Raw genomic sequence first — 18,110 nt, forward strand, 5'->3', positions numbered from 1 at the left:
TATCTGAACATGTGACCACAGAAAGTGGTAGAAATATAGTTTTCCAGGTCAAAGCTGCTGCCGAGCCAATCGAACAATGTGGTATGGGAAACCGTACCGCTACAGGAAACGTGTATGCCACTTTCTGGAAACAACAATAAATATTTGTGTCAATGTGTTGATGCATAAGAAATAGAATAAGTACAACATGCATGACATGAGCAAGATTAGGTTGCTTATTTTGGTTCCAAATCAGTGATTCTCAACCTTTTTCAGGCTGTGAGCGCCCCCAAAAAATGATCATATTAGAACTGGTTAACGCCCCGACCTGACAAGCACTTGGAATTTAGGAGTTGAGGCATTCAATTAAGTTTGACGCGGTTCCACGGATACATTTTTTGCTTCTCATTTAATTTGACATTTTGGCCAACGTTTAAACAGTTTTTTCTTTTCTTCTAAATGACGGATAATATTCCAGTTAGATAATATTCTATGACAGTTAGCAACGGCAATTCCCCTCTTATTTCCTCCACTGCCTCGTATACCGTAACCCATTTAGACCTAGAATTATTGAATGCTTTAACCAGTGAAAAATTGCAGATATACAAGCTCACAGCGAGTGCCGCGCTGCGAGTTTGTATATCTGCTATTTTTGAAAAAGTCGTGAAAATGTGTGCAAATCTTTGAATATATGTATTTTCAAAGCGAACGTTTGTAACTCAAATTTTGCTTCTGCGTTGTCCCTGGAACTAGATATTTTGAAATGGGGGTCCATGGCCAAATAAATATCATTTTGGGGGTCCTTCACATGAAAAGGTTTGAGCACCACTGAGACATAGTAGTCTCTCAAGAACAGACTAACTGAGCTCCAGTTAAGTGAAAAGGACCTTTTCTTTGACGATGGCTGGCCAGATTGCTGACATAGAAACACTGGTTTTTCAAAAAAACCTTAGAAGGATTCAAAAGACACTTATAGAATCGGGTCAAAATTCAAATTTTCACGATTTTTCAAAAATAGCAGATCTACAAGCTCGCAGCGCGGCACTCGGTGCCGCGCTGTGAGCTTGTATATCTGCTATTTTTCAATAGTTAAAGCATAGAATAATGAAACACAAAATGTGTACCCGTTCTAAATGGGTTAAATTGCTGTTAGACCATTACTGAATGGCAGTGTTTCGGTGGGACCACGTTGACTTTTAACAGCCGAATGATGTGAGAAGGTAATGGTAATGCTGTGCACACACTACCTGGCACAGTCACTTGAATGATTTCCCCGTCTGGGGGCTCCGTTTTAATCCTCTTCAAAGGAATGCAATCTCCAGAAGGACCTGAGGGGAGCAGATGAGGGGAATTAAGTGCGAGATAGATGTTTTTAAATGACTGTGAGAGAGAAGCAGTGCGGGGGGGAAAAAATAAAATGAACTTTTTTCAAGGATTGTTAAATATCGGTGTCAGAAGTGGGAAGTGATAACCTGACTTTCGCCAGATGGTGGCAGCATTGCGTATATAACGCTCTGCTTTACCATCTGGGCTTGCTCGGCCAGCGTTGATAACACTCGTAAAGTCCCGGGCCGGACCAATCAGCGGCAGCTATGGGCGGGCTCTGAGCGGCTCTGAGCCAATAGAGTCTGATTGCAGACCACGTGGAAACCCAGGAGGCGGATTCTGGGTGCAACGTCATGCAGACAGGCCAATATGAGTGGTTGGAGTTGGCACTCCCAGACTGTGATAGAAACGGCCACATCCAATCACCAGCTACAGAAATTCAAAAAATGGCCCGCCCCTTACATCGAGTGTGCCCGAGAGAGCCCAGATGTAAGGCAGAGCGTTACGCACTGCTGCAACTATCTGGCGAATGTCAGGTTAGGGAAGTGACACTTTGGAATACAATACGATGGAGTTATTTCATAGCAAGGGGCGTTAAGTCTCATAGAGTTGGAGAGAAAGTCAACTTCATCGCTTTTCTTTACACTTACCAGCTTCACAATCAATTAGGGGACTCACACACGCACTTGCCGATCTGCAACAAAAACTGCACAAGTTAGCAACTGCAGTTTGGAAAACTGAGGCATTGAAAATGTGTAAGTCGAGTGTTTTTCTTTGTCATGGCTTAGATCCATTTGACTGTCAAAATGCTGCTTTTTTTCCTCACACTCGTCATGGACTATGAGCAAATGTATAATAGGATTAGGCCCAAACAATTCAGACAACAGACAAATTCAGACTAATAAAGCTAAGCACAATACAAATGTAGTGCTAGAATCCTACAGTAGGCTATATGTTGTCCTACCTAGGAGAACAAGTATCTTAATAAGACAATTGAGGTCGGACAGACTCCTGAGGAAGGGTCTGTTCATCCAAATGCTGTGCAGTGAACACTTAAAGCAGGGGTCTTCAACGTTTTCAGGCCAAGGACCCCTTAGTTGAGAGAGAGACGAAGCAGGGACCCCCACAACCTTCATAGATTCCATATAGTTTAATCGTTTGACAGCACAATCGTCGGTGTATTTTGGATTCATGTCAATTTGTGTTTTCAGATATTTAACCACTTGAACCGTCAATTAATAAACTTGATCTTTCAGTCTGTACTTAGTGTGCTCTTTTCCCCCCCTCTACAAGCTCACAACGCCTCGCAGCGCAAGGCATTGTGAGCTTGTAGAGCTATTTTTGGCTAAAGTTCTCAGAATATGGACGCTAGTGTTCCAATGCTTAATATAAAAAAGGAGGAAAAAGGTTTCTAACACACAAAGATTTGGAGGACCCCCTGTTGTAACTCTGAGGACCCCCTAGGGGTCCTGGACCCCCTGTTGAAGACCCTTGACTTAAAGAGTAAAGACACTACATGACTATTGTCAGACAAAAAAAGAATGCTTGACGGGATTTTGCAGAGAGTCACGTTTATATAAAGCAGCTAATCAATTTAATCGATTATAAAAGATCATCGCTAATCAATTTGAATAAAACAATGGATTTTTGGGAGGAAATGCGAAGAAAAAGGAAAAAAATAATGTTTTATTCAAAGTTACATTTTCAGAAATACAGAATATACAGTGTATATATAAAAAACCTGCTTCTCGGTTATTCAATTATAAAAACTTCAAAGAGCAATCGGCTAAGGATATTTTGCAGCTCTGGGATAAAGGGTGCTTTCTGACCTGCTGCTGTGAGGATTGCTGACCAGATCCACTGTAGCGGGTGGCGGGACACCGAGGTTGTCAGGGAAACCGTCTTCGGGTGCAGAGCCCATGTCACACTTGCCCTCCTCCTTGGCGGCTCTGCCCGCAGCTTCAAGAGAGAGAGCGATTGAAGAAGAAACTCACCCAAACGCAGTGAGCTATTAAAGCATTAAGACCGGCAACGCAGCTATCACGCATTGTTTTATGCTTTAACTTGTGAAAAATAGCAGATATACAAGCTTACAGCGCGGCACCGAGTGCCGCGCTGCAAGCTTGTAGATCTGCTATTTTTGGAAAAATCACGACAATTTGAGCAAGTCTTTGAATATATTACCCGATTATTCTATATGTCTCCTAAATCCTAACATAGGTTTCTGAAAAAACGCATGTTTCTATGTCAGTGGTGCCCAAACTTTTTCTTGTCAAGGACCCCCAAAATTACATGTATTTGGCCGCGGACCCCCATCTCAAAATAGGTTGTTCGAGGGACCACCCAGAAGCAAATATTTGAGTTACAAATGTTTGCTTTTAAAAAAGATATATTCAAAGACTTGCAGAATAAAAATCACGATTTTTCAAAAATAGCAGATCTACAAGCTCGCAGCGCGGCACTCGGTGCCGCGCTGTGAGCTTGTATATCTGCTATTTTTCAATAGTTAAAGCATTAAATAATTCTAGACCTAAATGGGTTAAACCAAACAGAACCTCTGGTGGAACTATTTACAACCCAAATGTCATATCAAGCGTCTGTGTCTCCGACTCAAGTTCACTTGAGGATGTAATTTCTGGTTAAAAAGGTCCCACCCGAGTGACACAGGCAATGTCGTGGAACTAAATTGATTTAGCTGGATATAATTATTGAATTTAATTTCCACGTTCTGAGAAGATGTGGACTGCATGTTTGTGAGGTAGAACTGAAATATCACTGCACATCAGCTCCTCGCAACAAACAGAAACCTGTGTATGGCAGCTCTGATATTACATAAAACACCACATTTCCCAGCCAGCACCATATCAGGATGTGAACTATGAAAAATGCATTACTTCTGCATGAGAAACTGTATTAAAAATGCCATGAGAGCATTATTATTAAACAAACTGCAATCTTACCTGTGAAAATTCTTTCGTCAAACATTCTGGAATAGAAAAAGGAAAACATAATTTTAATAATTGTGTTCAAAAAACGTTGTCACATTATCTGGTCACCAACAACTGGGTTGCCTGGCCTGGCTGATTTTATGTCAGAGATATCAAACAATATCTAATGCGGATCAGGACACACAATTATTATCAATAATTATCATGATTTTACATCTATCAACTATCATCATAGTGCAAAAAAAATAAAACTGGTATAATCTGATATTTTATTAGAAAGCAGAGAGTAAGGAGGATCTGTTGGTGCATTTTTTTTTAAATATTTTTTTGCTATGCATTAGCCCTGAAATAAAGGCTTTTTAACTTTCCCCCAAGAGTGCCTTGGTCTAACCTTTTTTGCAGATATTTTATTAGTAGCAACAAACAGGCCCTCCCCCAAAGAGCACAGTAACCTCTGACCTGTTGCTTATCCATAAGCAGTGCTCTGTATGCCTATATTATCATCTGCATTAGAATGACACAATCAATAGTTCACTAAAAGAGTATGACGTCATTGTCGGATGGAAACCTTGTATGTCCAAAACCGTTCGTTTCGTATTTATCATCTAAAAGATTTGCTAAACCAGTGAAAACAGCCGATCTACAAGCACACAACGCCTCGCATCGCGAGGCGTTGTGTGCTTGTAGATTTGCTGTTTTCACTAGTTTTGTGCGACGGTCTTGTATGACGAAGCAGAGCTTTGCTTTACCAAAAAAACATACACATTTGAAACTTTGGAGATACAAGGTTTCTGCCCGACAGCGACGATGTGTGGCAATTCTTTCTATTCACTGTAAAAAGTACAAAGTCAACAAAGTGCACCGAGCAGATAAGCTACAGACAAGCCCATCAAATAACTCAACGGGGGTTCATGCCTGAAACATCTCTCAATGACAAAAGGAGAGCGATGTAATTTAGAATTAATCGCATTTTCAATCTGCGCTAATTGTATTAACGCTAATGAGCTGCCCACAGGATTCGTTTAGAAGACGTGTTATCTCAAACAAGGCCTGGCGCCTCATTTAAATCAGCTTAAAACAAATGGATGGAGGAGAGGGGTAACATTATTTAGCACACTATGCCGGCACGGGGATGTCATCTCTGACACCAGTGGACAGGGACGTGCTGGCCATTGGGAAATGCGGGACAACTCCCGAACGGCCGGTTCATTCGCGGCTGGTCCAGGCCGGCCATTAGGAAAAAAATAAAAATAAAATGTCGGCCTTCGTTCCATTTTGGGGGCTGGGCGGCCAACAAAGTAAATCGTCGGGCAGAAAACCTCGTATCTCCAAGTTTCAAATTTGTACATTTTTTCGCAAAGCAAAGCCCTGCTTCATCATACAAGGCTGTCGCACATAAGTAGTGACAACAGCAGATCTACAAGCACACAGCGCCTCGCACCGCGAGGCGTTGTGTGCTTGTAGATCGGCTGTTTTCACTAGTTTAAATCATTTTTAAAATGGTTTTGGACGTACAAGGTTTCCACCCGACAATGACGAAATATAACTCATGTAATTGACCCACTGGCTTGTCACTTGTCATGATCTGAAATGGCAAATCTTTGAGTAGCAGCAGTGCTATAGAGAGAGATCTCTCTCTATAGCGCGCAATGAGGGCCTCTCCAACTCTTTTTCCCGGGCTGAATCAGGGGCCCAGCACGTCCCTGAGTGGAAGTGATTCAGCTGACAGCAGCAGGGTACAGCCTGCTGGGGGGAAAGAAGATGTTCAACTGACAAACTCTATATAGGGCTGAGCTGCTTAAGCAGGGGTGTGTCGCACCAAATCCTGTGCGGTCAAATCCATTTTTGGAGTGAGATAAAGTTGAAAATGTGATTTTTCTGAAATGCAAAACGGGGCCATTGCAGTGGTGACTATTCACACTCAAAATAGAAGAAGAACCCAGCGACCCCTTTGAACATGAAAGCATATATACGCTACCGTTTGACTATGAAACGGATTCCGTGGCGCTCGTCCAGGATGCGCTTGAGCTTGGGAACGCCGTAGGTGCAGGGCCTCTTGAAGGGGATCTGGTCAGGAATGCCGATGATCTCCACAGCGCCCGGGTCACAGGCTATCTTGCGGTATGGCACAGGCACCATGTGGTCCAGACCCAGCGCCTCAGCTGAACACAGAGAATGGTAGGAAAGCAGACTTTAGAGCAGGGGGTCTTCAACGTTTTCAGGCCAAGGACCCCTTAGTTGAGAGAGAGATGAAGCCGGGACGGGACCCCCATCACCTTTTCATACATCGTTTGACAGCACAATCGTCAGTGTATTTTGGATTCATGTCAATTTGTGTTTCCAGATAATTAACCACTTGAGCCGTCATTACCTAATAAACTTGACCTTTTACTCTTCTCTTTTCCCCTCTACACCAAACATCCTTGCAGAAAATAGCCGATCTACAAGCTCACAACGCCTCGCGTTGCGAGCTTGTAGATCCGCAATTTTTTGGCTACAGTTCTCAGAATATGGACACTAGGGTTCGAGTTGTAAATATAAAAAGGATTGACCCCCAGTAGTCACTCTGAGGACCCCCTTGGGGTCCCGGACCCCCTGTTGAAGACGCTTGATTAGAGGAAGCTGTGGTCAGTGGTAGAAAAAAAGTGTTCAATTTCCTTTACTTATACTGATAAAATGATCAATACTGCAATGTAGAAATACTCTGCTACAAGTAAGTCCGATAATACATTTACTTGAGTCAAAGTAGGCCTACACAAATGTTGGCATCAAAATATACTTAAAATACCAAAAAGAAAAGTGCTCATTAGGCAGAATGTTTCAGAAGTTATCAAAGTTATAAGTAAGTAAGCCTTGCAGAGCCATGAGGCCCATAGGGCAGGAGCGTATCTCCTGTTTCTGTAGCGTGAGACCACTTGATGCACAAGTACATCACACCCCGACCTCCCAGTCTCAGCTGGCCTTGTATATCATATCGTCGTTGTCGGGTGAAAACCTTGTATGTCCAAAAATGTTTGTTTTTCATTTATCATTTTAAAAATGATTTAAACTAGTGAAAACAGCCGATCTACAAGCACAAGCACAAGCAGATCTACTGCGAGGCGTTGTGTGCTTGTAGATCTGCTGTTTTCGCTACTTTTGTGCAACAGCCTTTTTTGCTTTGCGAAAAAAAATGTACAAATTTGAAACTTGGAGATACGAGGTTTCTACCCGACAACGACGATATGTATAAAATGTATTAAAATCTTTAGAAAATGTGAGCTACAGTAGTAGATCTGTGATTTTCAAACAGCCAAACTTTAAATAGGGCTGAGGTGGTTTATGTATGTTTTGTAATAATAATTCAAATCTACAGTAACTCGTAAGTTTTCAAATAATTGTAGCGGAGTAAAAAGTACAATATTTGCCTCTGAGTTAGTGGATTAGAAATACAAGTATTGAACATTGCAAAGTAAAGTAAAAGTAAGTACCTCAAAATTGTGCATCTAATGTGTTACTTTCCAACACTGATGGTATTCATTAGAGGTGCACTTGAACATCAGATGCTAATGCTTTATTCGTTCTTTTAACACATACTTTAGAAGTTGCATATGATGAAAAGCTACCGGTACCTCCAGCAAGATGCAGATTTGAGGTGGAGAGTTATTCCTTTAGGCATTTCTTTGACAAAGGGGGGGCAAAAAAAAGTCTAAATTCTTGCTCTGACTTTTGACACTGACATCTTATGGGATGAATATTTGATGGCAGCAAATTAGATTTTAATATCGGAGAACCTAGAGGACCTGCAGCCAGCATTGCAAGCATCCAGCGGGGATTTCTAAACAACAGGGTTGACCCTAATGTTCCTTGGGCATTCCCTTGGTTCAAAGAAAATTATACAGATACACAGTCAAATCCAGAGTGTTAATTTCACCCTGAGAGTGTACAAACATATACAAATTGATACATTTACACTGAGGATTTTACTGTGCACCTACCGGAACATTTCGTCGTTGTCGGGTGAAAACCTTGTATGTCCAAAACCGTTTGTTTTGCATTTATCATTTTAAAAATGATTTAAACTAGTGAAAACAGCCGATCTACAAACACACAACGCCTCGCGGTGCGAGGCGTTGTGTGCTTGTAGATCTGCTGTTTTCACTACTTTTGTGCGACGGCCTTGTGTGATGAAGCAGGGCTTTACTTTGCGAAAGAACGTAGAAATTTGAAACTTGGAGATACGAGGTTTCCACCCGTCAACGACGATTTGCATGTTTCACAATAAGAATGGCAATGCTAGGTTGAAATTGATTCAAATAAATGAATGGGATATATCCTCACCATATCTGCTGTTGAACAAGATCTGGACACATTCTCTCAGTGTGTTGATGTCTTCCGTTTCGCGGATAAAAGAGTCCCATTTTTCTGGAAAGGGAAGACAAGAAAAACATGAATATAAAAATAAAAGGTAAAAGCTGAACCTTGTTGCTATAATCACAGGATAATCATGGCTCTTGCAACCTGTCATTCAAAGAGACAAGATCAAGGTTTTATTGATAGTCAAATGAAGACTTCATTTTAGTCTTATTCTGATTTAATCATCTCTATCTTCTGCGAGCTTGAATGGGAAAGATGTTACAATTACTGTATCAGGTTACTCTTGACAGTAACTTTAGTAGAAACATGAAGATTATGGGATAGTGCAGTCAAGTCTTAATTATACAAACTACTTTGTATCTGCCATTCCAAGCAAGCTTGCCGGCAATCTGTAAACTGCACAAATGGCTTCAAATGTGACATGTTTTCTCATTTAGGTGGGTGTCCATTTATATCATCTTAAATTAACACCACTGGTTATTTTAGTGCATCCTGGTGTATTTGCTCGTGTCATTATCAGCGAATATGTAATTTAAAACACCACGAAACATTGGAAGAATTGTTAAAAACTACAAGCTCACATTGTGATCTTGTAGATCGCTATTTCTTTGTACAACAAAGTGCATAGGACTTAAAGCTATACTGTGTAAGTTCAACTAGTGGTCAGTAGCGGTATTGCTTTTTTCGGCCGTTTTTCGGCCGGAGTCGTCGCGGACCACCGCCGCGGACCACCGGAGCGGCGCCGCAAACCACCGCGACCGATAGTAATCCGTGGAGGGGTAGAACGCATGGTAGAACGTAATTTTCTGGCCAGGATTTGTGGATTAAGAGGTTAAAATCCTTCACCATGGTAAACACTGTAGCCAAGCGGAGGCGCTTCCTGGAGACCAGAGCAGATAATCTGTGATTGGCCGGTAGTGTACCATGTGTGCATGATCGGCGATGTGATTGGGCAACGTATACACAACGTATACAGATGATGCAGATTACGTCATTTTGGCGCGAAATCCGGTCCACGGCCAGGATCATAGAAAACATATAAAGAGAAGGCTTCAGAAGCTGAAAATAACGGAGTGGGTGTTCTAAAACTTTAGCGATTTAACAGTTAGGACAATTTTAAGATTTGTTTTATAAAAAAAGTTACATGGTAGAACTTTAAATGGTTATGTATGCCAAAATTAGTCAGTGATTATTAATTTGAGAGATAACATTAAGAGTGAAACTATGCCTGCGTAAAAATCGTACAATCACATTGTCTGAGGAGGGCCGTCCCACTTTACTGACAGGTTATGAAATAAATGATAACATTTGAATTTCCAGTGTTAATTACCATGTTATTACCTGATTTCTCATGCACTATGGAGAACAGCAACCTCTTGGATATGTGGACACCGGGAGGGCTCTGTCCCATGTCACTGGCTAGACCCGTCGTCTCATCTGAAAGTATAGTATAGGAGACAGAACACATCATCTCTATGACAGCTGAAATAAAAAACAAACACCTACATTCTATAAAACGCCAGTCAACTAGGGCATTAACGAAAAAGTCGACAAGTCGACTCCCACCAGAGAAAGTCGAAAGTCGAAGTTGAAAAAAAAAAAAGGATTACTTTCTATTGTGAAAATAGCAGATCTACATGCTCACAACGCCTCGCGATGCGAGGCGTTGAGAGCATGTAGGATCGGCTATTTTCACAATTTCTGCCTCTATATATTTGACAATCTGGACAATGTTTAATTTGTCATTTTAGAGGTATTAAAAAGTCCTTAAATTGGTACTTTAGAAATGTGAAGATACCCTCTATATACTTAAACTTTGTTGGTTTGTTTGCAATTGAGTGAGAAAACAATGTTGCACATTAAGTTAATCATCTGGGGACCCCCCAAAATAATTGGGGGGGTTGTGTGTGATATGATGACATCATCAAACGATAAAGTCGACTTCAACTCAACTTTTTACTGAATCGAGTCGACTTGCAAAAATCTCAAGTCGTTAATGCCCTACAGTCAACTTGAGTGAAATTTGACTTAGTTGAATATACGTGTTAGCACACACATACACACGCACGCACGCACGCACGCACGTGCACGCACGCGCACGCATTAACAATTAACAACTTGAATCCTTGCATCCCTATTCTGAGGGGAAGCTTTAGCCAAAAATAGCAGATCTACAAGCTCTCAACGCCTCGCGCTAGATCGGCTATTTTCGGCAAATAGTTTTGGTGTAGAGGTAAAAGAAAAAAGAGCAGACCAAGTACGGAGTGAAAGGTCATGTTTACAAAGTATCGACGATTTAAGTATAAATGCCTGAAAATACACATTAACATGAATCCAACATAGACTGATGACAGTGCTGTCGAACAACTCTATGAATCTATCTATGAAATCGATGAAAATCTGCATCACACATTTATACAATATGTAGAGGGGGTCCCTGCTTCATCTCTCTCCCAGCTAAGTGGTCCTTGGCCTGAAAACGTTGAAGACCCCTGATATAGGCCTAAAGATGCTGACCTCAAACAACAGCATGTCTCATTTCAGCTTTTGTTTATCAAACATTTAAATAGCAAGACTGATGGCGGTTACGTCTCGCCCTGCAGTGCCACCAAGGGGCGAGACAGAAAACCATAACATATCCCAGACATCACATCACACACACCCACCCACACCCACACTCAAAAGTGTGATCCCGCAGACTCACCGACCCAAGGGATGAGAGTGAGACAACAAAAAGGGTCATAAACGAATCAAATCTGACTGTGATGTGATGTGAATACGTTGAGGAAATTACTTTTAGCTATAGTTTTATAGTGGGGAGGGCTATTGGGCTACCAGAGTGGTCAATACTGGCATTTCACTGACCGTACTGTATCTATTTGAACCCCAGCACCCCTATTAGACTAAACCTTTGGCGAAAACAAGCGGACATTCTGTGAAAATAACAGAGCTGTATAGGATCTGTAGGTTAAAAATGTTCACTTAAAATATATATTCAAAGATTTGCACACATGTTAAAAAAGAAAATGAAAATAGCAGAACTGCAATCTTTCAGCGTGGCACAAAGTGATGCGCTGTGAGTTCGTACATCTGTTATATTTGAATAGCCAACGCAAAAATCGAAAATGAAACAGATGCTTTCCTGTTTTTAAAGATGAAGTGCAATGATTTTTTCCCCCCCTAAAACATGATTATCAGGTATTATGATTATACTAAGAGGAAGATTCTTTTCCAAAAAAAGTGTACAGAAAGAGTTAAAATTAGGTTTTTATGTGGCCACACCCACCAGTTAATTATGCCTGGTTGTCATGGTGGGTGGTAACCCAGCTGAAGTTAGCCACACCCACGGTGTTGGGTGAATGGTAAAAGGGGAGGGGATGATTATCCCCAGATATAGTGATGTCACTCTATCTGTGTTTTTGGATCGACACTTTTGACCCACAAGATGGCAGCCTTGAGGAAGAAATCCAAAATGCAAAGGGAATACATAATTGCTCATAACAACCACACCAGGGGGTCTAATGAAATACTGTCAACATGAAAACCAGAAAAAGTACAAAACTATGGCACCACCTCTTTAAATGGGTCATGTAAGATAGTAGAACAGAAATTCAAAGTACACCGAAGTAGCGACAAATCGTTTTAGATCTTGTCGTCATAAACCCAATCCTAGTTTATACAGCATCTTACCATTACTGATAACGCACTCCTGCTCTGCCCCTGCTGCCCAGGTGCCCAGTCTGTCCTTGCCCAGATGAAGGAGGGATGTGGGTTTGAGGTCCGTCAGCGTGCCATCCGGGTGAGGCTTAGAGGACATGGGCATGCCGTACAGGAAGCTGGACAGAACAGAGTTGCTTGTGGACGCGGGGCTGGCCGTGGTGGTAGCGGCCTGGGCCGTGCCCTTGCCCGGGCCCGGGCCGTGACTGCTCTGTGTCATGGCCGCTGGCGAGGAGTTGTGGTTGAGGTCAGTGCTGCTGGACTTGGAGGCCTCCCGAGACACTTCTTCTGTTGGCCTGGTGTGCAGAGAGACGTGAGACAGTCACAAAGGAGTACAGTTAATGAAAACTAACCCAGGGTTCTTCAACGTTTTCAGGCCAAGGACCAGTGTTGTTTTTGACAGCAAATTTTGATTTAGTTTTAGTCATATTCTTTTTGAATAAAATGTCATTTAATTTTAGTCATAATTTAGTCAACTGAAAAGTTTTAGTTTTAGTCAAATTTTAGTCGACTAAATATCATACGTTTTTAGGCGACTAAATCTACAGTTGATTTAGTCAACTAAAATGTATCTTGGCAGGCCTTGATGGCATCGTAATGACTGATTTTACACTAGCAGAAAATAGCAGATCTACAAGCTCACAACGCGTCACGTTGTGAGCTTGTAGATCTGCTATTTTCAGCACGCAACACCAGAGAGCAACCAAACATAAAATGACACTCTTCTCCACTAGTCCCTTCCTAACGATTTTGTCTAGTTTTTATTTTGTTGACGAAATTGTCAATATATTTAGTCTTAGTTTTAGTCACCACAGCGTAGTTTTTTTTTCGTCAGTGAAAAAAACGCAATCGACAAATATTTTTCATCATAGTTTTAGTCGACGGAATCAACATTGCCAAGGACCCCTTAGCTGAGAGAGAGATGAAGCAGGGACCCCCCACTACCTATTGAATAACATTGTGTTGCAGATAAAGACTTGTTTGACAGCACTGTCATCATGTTGGAGTAATGTGTATTTTCAGACATTCAACCACTTGAACCGTCAAATGCTGCTCTTCTTTTCCCTCTACAAACCTCTGCCAAAAATAGCCGATCTACAAGCTTACAACACCTCGCAGCGTGAGGCGTTGTTTGTTTCAGGGTTGTTTGGCACTCGGCTTCACCTCGTGCCACAACCCTGAAACAGTGGTAAATCAGCCAACAACAACCCACTCCCTCTCATGGTAAATGGCTTACTTCTTGTGCGACACTGTTGTACAACGGAGTATCGTACAGGATTTAATCACATAATGTGTTCACATTGATTTGTCCCAACAAAAAATAGAACATAAAAATAGTCACCCTTTTCAATTATTCGATCAGTCAAAAAAGGAAATAATGGAAAGGTGTAGCCCTACAGACACGAGTCAAGAAGCAACAAGTGCACATGCCAAGGACATTACGCTTCACAAATTGGCTCACCTGACAGGGCTTGACATAAAACTATTTATTGGCGACACAGACCCTTTTCACAGCACAGACATTTTGATGGGTTAACACAGCTGCAGATAATAATGGTATTTGCAGTTGTGTTTCATTTCGGTGTTTCTGTCCACCGGCGTGATGAAGTGAGCTGTCCACACAATAACACCTGAATGAAATGGGCAATTAATGCTATTACCGTCAGGTTGTGTTCCTGTCAAAATGTCTGCGGTGAAAAGGGTCACTCTATAGAGCATCGCAGCGGAAGTGGATTCCTGGGGTCACTTAATATTCCCCATTCATTTTCGCCATAGACTTTTACAAAAATATTTATAACAATTATGTTAAGCCTCGAACCAAGCCATCCAGGATGGAGGTGAATCATGACCATATAACCTTTTTTTCTATGAAAAGAACATTTTGAAAATCGCTAAACAAAGGGTATTTATTAAATGTAGTATATCAAATATATATAAAATATGTTTTCACATAGGATCAAAGGTTATATGATCATGATTCACCTCCATCCTGGATGGCTTGGTTCGAGGCTTAATGTGAGGGGGTCAAAGGAAGCGGTATTACTATTTTTTGTTTTTCTTTATTATTTCCATGTATTCTCTTTGTTTTTCTACTTTTGAATACATTGTTGTACTTTTGTGATATGTTACTAATGCTGTTTCCCCCTAAACCAACTCCTCCTTGCATGTGTGTCCTGAAGTGAGAACTGATAGGATAACTAGCGGCCGCTGCTCGGCCAATGCGTGTGTACTGATGTCATCGCCTAACCAATGAGGGACTGACGGAGTGAAGGGGCGGCCTTTATAAGTATAGGCTGAGTCATTCTGTCTCTGACGAGCGAGGGGTGCAGACGTGTGTGTGAGTGTGTGAAGCGGGCTGAGGGAAGGGAAGTGACTCAGGTGGCCGGCTGTGACGAACGGAGAGACAGACACAGGCCGAGACATGCAGTAACTGAACTGAACCTTGTTGAACCTTACTGAACTTCAGTGCTAGGACCGAGTAGCACTTTACCTTACAACGCAGCGGATTCCAGACGGCGATCCGGGTGCCAGCGTTACCAGGCAGTGTCCGGGCCATCCAGAGACGGCGAGAGGGTCCCGACGAGCCGAACCAGTCTACCCGGCCAACGAGAGGGGTCTTGTGACTACTGTGGTGTCGTGCGAACTATTCGCAGCGGCAGGCCACAAGCCTGCCTGCGTGTGAGTATCCAATCCTGTACACCACTGTCGATAAAGTCACTGGCCTAGAGTTGAGCTATATAGTGGTCGCGACAAGGATACTGGCGTATTCTTTGTATTCACAGATGGGTGGACTAAAGAAGTAGACGACCGAAGATGAGCTGTGTGTCGCTGTGTGTGTGCCATCCCACCTGCTGTAGAAGTCACTATTCCCACCTGCTTGAACGATACTCTATTATTTGATATCTGCTTAGTTATAGTAACACTTATAGTCTTTAATCTGCGCTCCTCGCATCATATCTAGTAATCGTAACTATTATACTATTACGATTTGAGGCCGTAACGAGCCTGGTACCATATATTAAGTGCACTTTAATTGTCACAAGAAACGATATGATAAGAGAAAAGGGGGGGGGTCGAATTGATGTTTTATTGTTGACAGTGTTCTTATTTTTAGGTTTTAGTTAGTGGCGCCGTAGGATTGTAGGGGTTCCCTTTTATTTTATTGTGTTTTTGGCGTGATAGAGGCCGCTGTAATTTTAGAAATAAAGATTGTTATACTTTTCCAAACTGTCGTCCTGGTCATTCTCTCCTCATGATATATATTGCTCTGGTACTCCGTAAACGAACTTGTGTGTCCTTAAAGGTAGTGCCTTTTGTGCACTTACTTTCCTCTTTAAACGAGGTGGCGTTGTCGGAAACTTATAATTATATAATCTGCTAATGGTAATACTTAATGATATACATCAAACCAAAAAGGTGTATTTACAATTATTTATTGGCAAATTCAGTAACGAGGTGATGACAAAAGGGTACCAGTTTAAACACTGGCAGTTAATGTGAGTTGGGCCACCCTTACATTAACATAATTGTTATAAATATATTTGTAAAAGTCTATGGCGAAAATGAATGGGGAATATTAAGTGACCCCAGGAATCCACTTCCGCTGCGACGCTCTATAGCAGGGGTCTTCAACAGGGGGTCCGGGACCCCTAGGGGGTCCTCAGAGTGACTACAGGGGGTCCTCCAAATCTTCCAATCCTTTTTATATTAACAACTTGAACCCTAGTATCCATATTCTGAGAACTTTAGCCAAAAACAGCAGATCTACAAGGTCACAACGCCTCGCGCTGCGAGGCGTTGAGCTTGTAGATCGGCTGTTTTTGGGAAAGAGGTATGGTGTAGAGGGGAAAAAGAGCAGACTAAGTACAGAGTGAAAGGTCAAGTTTATTAATTATTGACGATTCAAGTTGTTAAATATCTGAAAACACAAATTGACATGAACTCAAAATACACTGATGATTGTGCTGTCAAACAATGGAACTATATGGAATCTATGAACAGGTTGTGGGGGGTCCCTGCTTCATCTGTCTCTCAACTAAGGGGTCCTTGGCCTGAAAACGTTGAAGACCACTGCTCTATAGAATTCATAACCACCCCATTCATTCTGTATCAGTAATGATAGTATTTCTACTTTCTATCTTGGGCAACACTGCCACTACATATTTTCCATTCCATTGTTGTCTACAGCAGTGGTCAGTGGTCAACCTTTTCAGGCCGTGACCCCCAAAATAATCATATTTTAACTGGGTTAGAGTTGAGGCATTACATTTTTTATAACACGGTTCTATTGTGAAAATAGCCGATCTACATGCTCACGCCTCGCAGCCTCGTGTTGCGAGGCGTTGTGTGCATGTAGATCGGCTATTTTCACAATTTCTGCCTCTAATATTTGACCATTTGGCCAACGTTTAATTTGTAATTTTAGAGGGATTAAAAAGTCCTTCGACTGTGAATTAAGAAATGTGTAGATACCCTCTATACACCTCAACTTTTTGCTGTTGAGTGAGAAAACAACATTGCACATTAAGTTAATCATCTGGGGACCCCCCAAAATCATTTGGGGACCCCCCTGGGGGTCCCGACCCACAGGTTGAGAACCACTGGTCTACAGTACGTGATAGAAATGACCAATATATGCCTGGTCAGTTTGACTTAAACCTACGTAAACCTCTATCCAATTGCTAGGTTGTTAACACCCAAGGGCCAAACTCGTTCAGTAACGAGATAAGGCCACTGGAGGTCGCTGAGCCAAAAGGAGTTGTCTCGTTCAGGAACGAGACAAAGGGTTAACTGTGCAGCGTGCTGCTGCGCGCATGTTGTGTTGTCTGTGAAAGACCCTGGTCCATACGTCATAACGTGGCTCGCAGAGAGACAAAATGGATGGTCTAGGCTGCATTGATTTTTATTCTATGCTGAAACATAAAAAGGGCTTTATCTATGAATAAGGTGCAAAGAACGCCAGGGAAGCAGAGATCTGCCTGTTTTCACGGCGACACGTTACCGCGATGGTCGACCCCGGTTTGGATTTTAGTTTCGCGAGCGTTTGTAAACAAATGGATTATCCTCCTCAATCGTCAGTGGACACTCACGTGCACACGCACGAAGCTTCCGAGGCTCTTCAAAATTAAAGCGAAAGTGAACGACGGCAGCAGCAACAGCTAGAAATGTTAGAAACCTTGGCTTCCCATATGTTAATGAACTAACTAATACTTTAAACATTTAGGATCATCTCAAGTCTACAATCTAATTATATCTTGCTCCATTTTAAAAGCCAGGCAACCAGAGAACCTTACAGAGTTGCAACTGCGCATGAAAGCAGCCCGAAACCCTAAACAGCAATATAGCAGGTCAACTATTAAGGCCTGTGTGACCGTGTGAATAAGAAAACGAGGTGGGCTATTACTGTAGGGCTCACGGTAAATCTGAACAATTGGCTTTAACTTTTGGTGAGGGTAAATCGCATTTCATTCATTTCTTTGCTCGTTTGGAATGTGTCATCATGTATTGAAGGCATTCACTAGTTTAAATTGAATCTCATTACCTACTAAAAGAGGTAATGGGACGCATTAGGGCCTTAGGCTTAATGCGTTCTACCATTTAACATGTGACAGCACTTATGAATGAAGACACAGAACACATGGAGATGAAGTCCTTCAAACGGCCACAGTACTTACATCTTAGTTTTTTCCCAAAATGAACAAGGCTAAATATGCATATGCCTGCATTATTTTCATGTAAAGTAACTAAGTATATTACTTAAGTACTGTACTTAAGTACAATGTT

At 41.8% G+C, this 18,110-nt stretch overlaps 1 protein-coding gene across 1 annotated transcript in view; it reads right to left on the bottom strand.

Moving 5' to 3' along the window:
* gtf2ird1 (GTF2I repeat domain containing 1) overlaps positions 1–18,110 on the bottom strand; it is a 57,212-nt gene that overhangs the window by 21,098 nt on the left and 18,004 nt on the right. Inside the window, exons 6-13 of the mRNA XM_080749880.1 lie at positions 12,300–12,622; positions 9,951–10,046; positions 8,574–8,657; positions 6,232–6,415; positions 4,266–4,291; positions 3,135–3,264; positions 1,956–1,999; positions 1,227–1,307 (exon numbers count right to left, since the gene is read on the bottom strand). Of these exons, the coding sequence (XP_080606006.1) occupies positions 1,227–1,307; positions 1,956–1,999; positions 3,135–3,264; positions 4,266–4,291; positions 6,232–6,415; positions 8,574–8,657; positions 9,951–10,046; positions 12,300–12,622 (968 nt within the window). The remainder of the gene's footprint in view (positions 1–1,226; positions 1,308–1,955; positions 2,000–3,134; positions 3,265–4,265; positions 4,292–6,231; positions 6,416–8,573; positions 8,658–9,950; positions 10,047–12,299; positions 12,623–18,110) is intronic.

The sequence above is a fragment of the Nannobrachium achirus genome, assembly GCF_963921795.1.
Source record: "Nannobrachium achirus genome assembly, chromosome: 19".
Lineage (NCBI taxonomy): Eukaryota > Metazoa > Chordata > Actinopteri > Myctophiformes > Myctophidae > Nannobrachium > Nannobrachium achirus.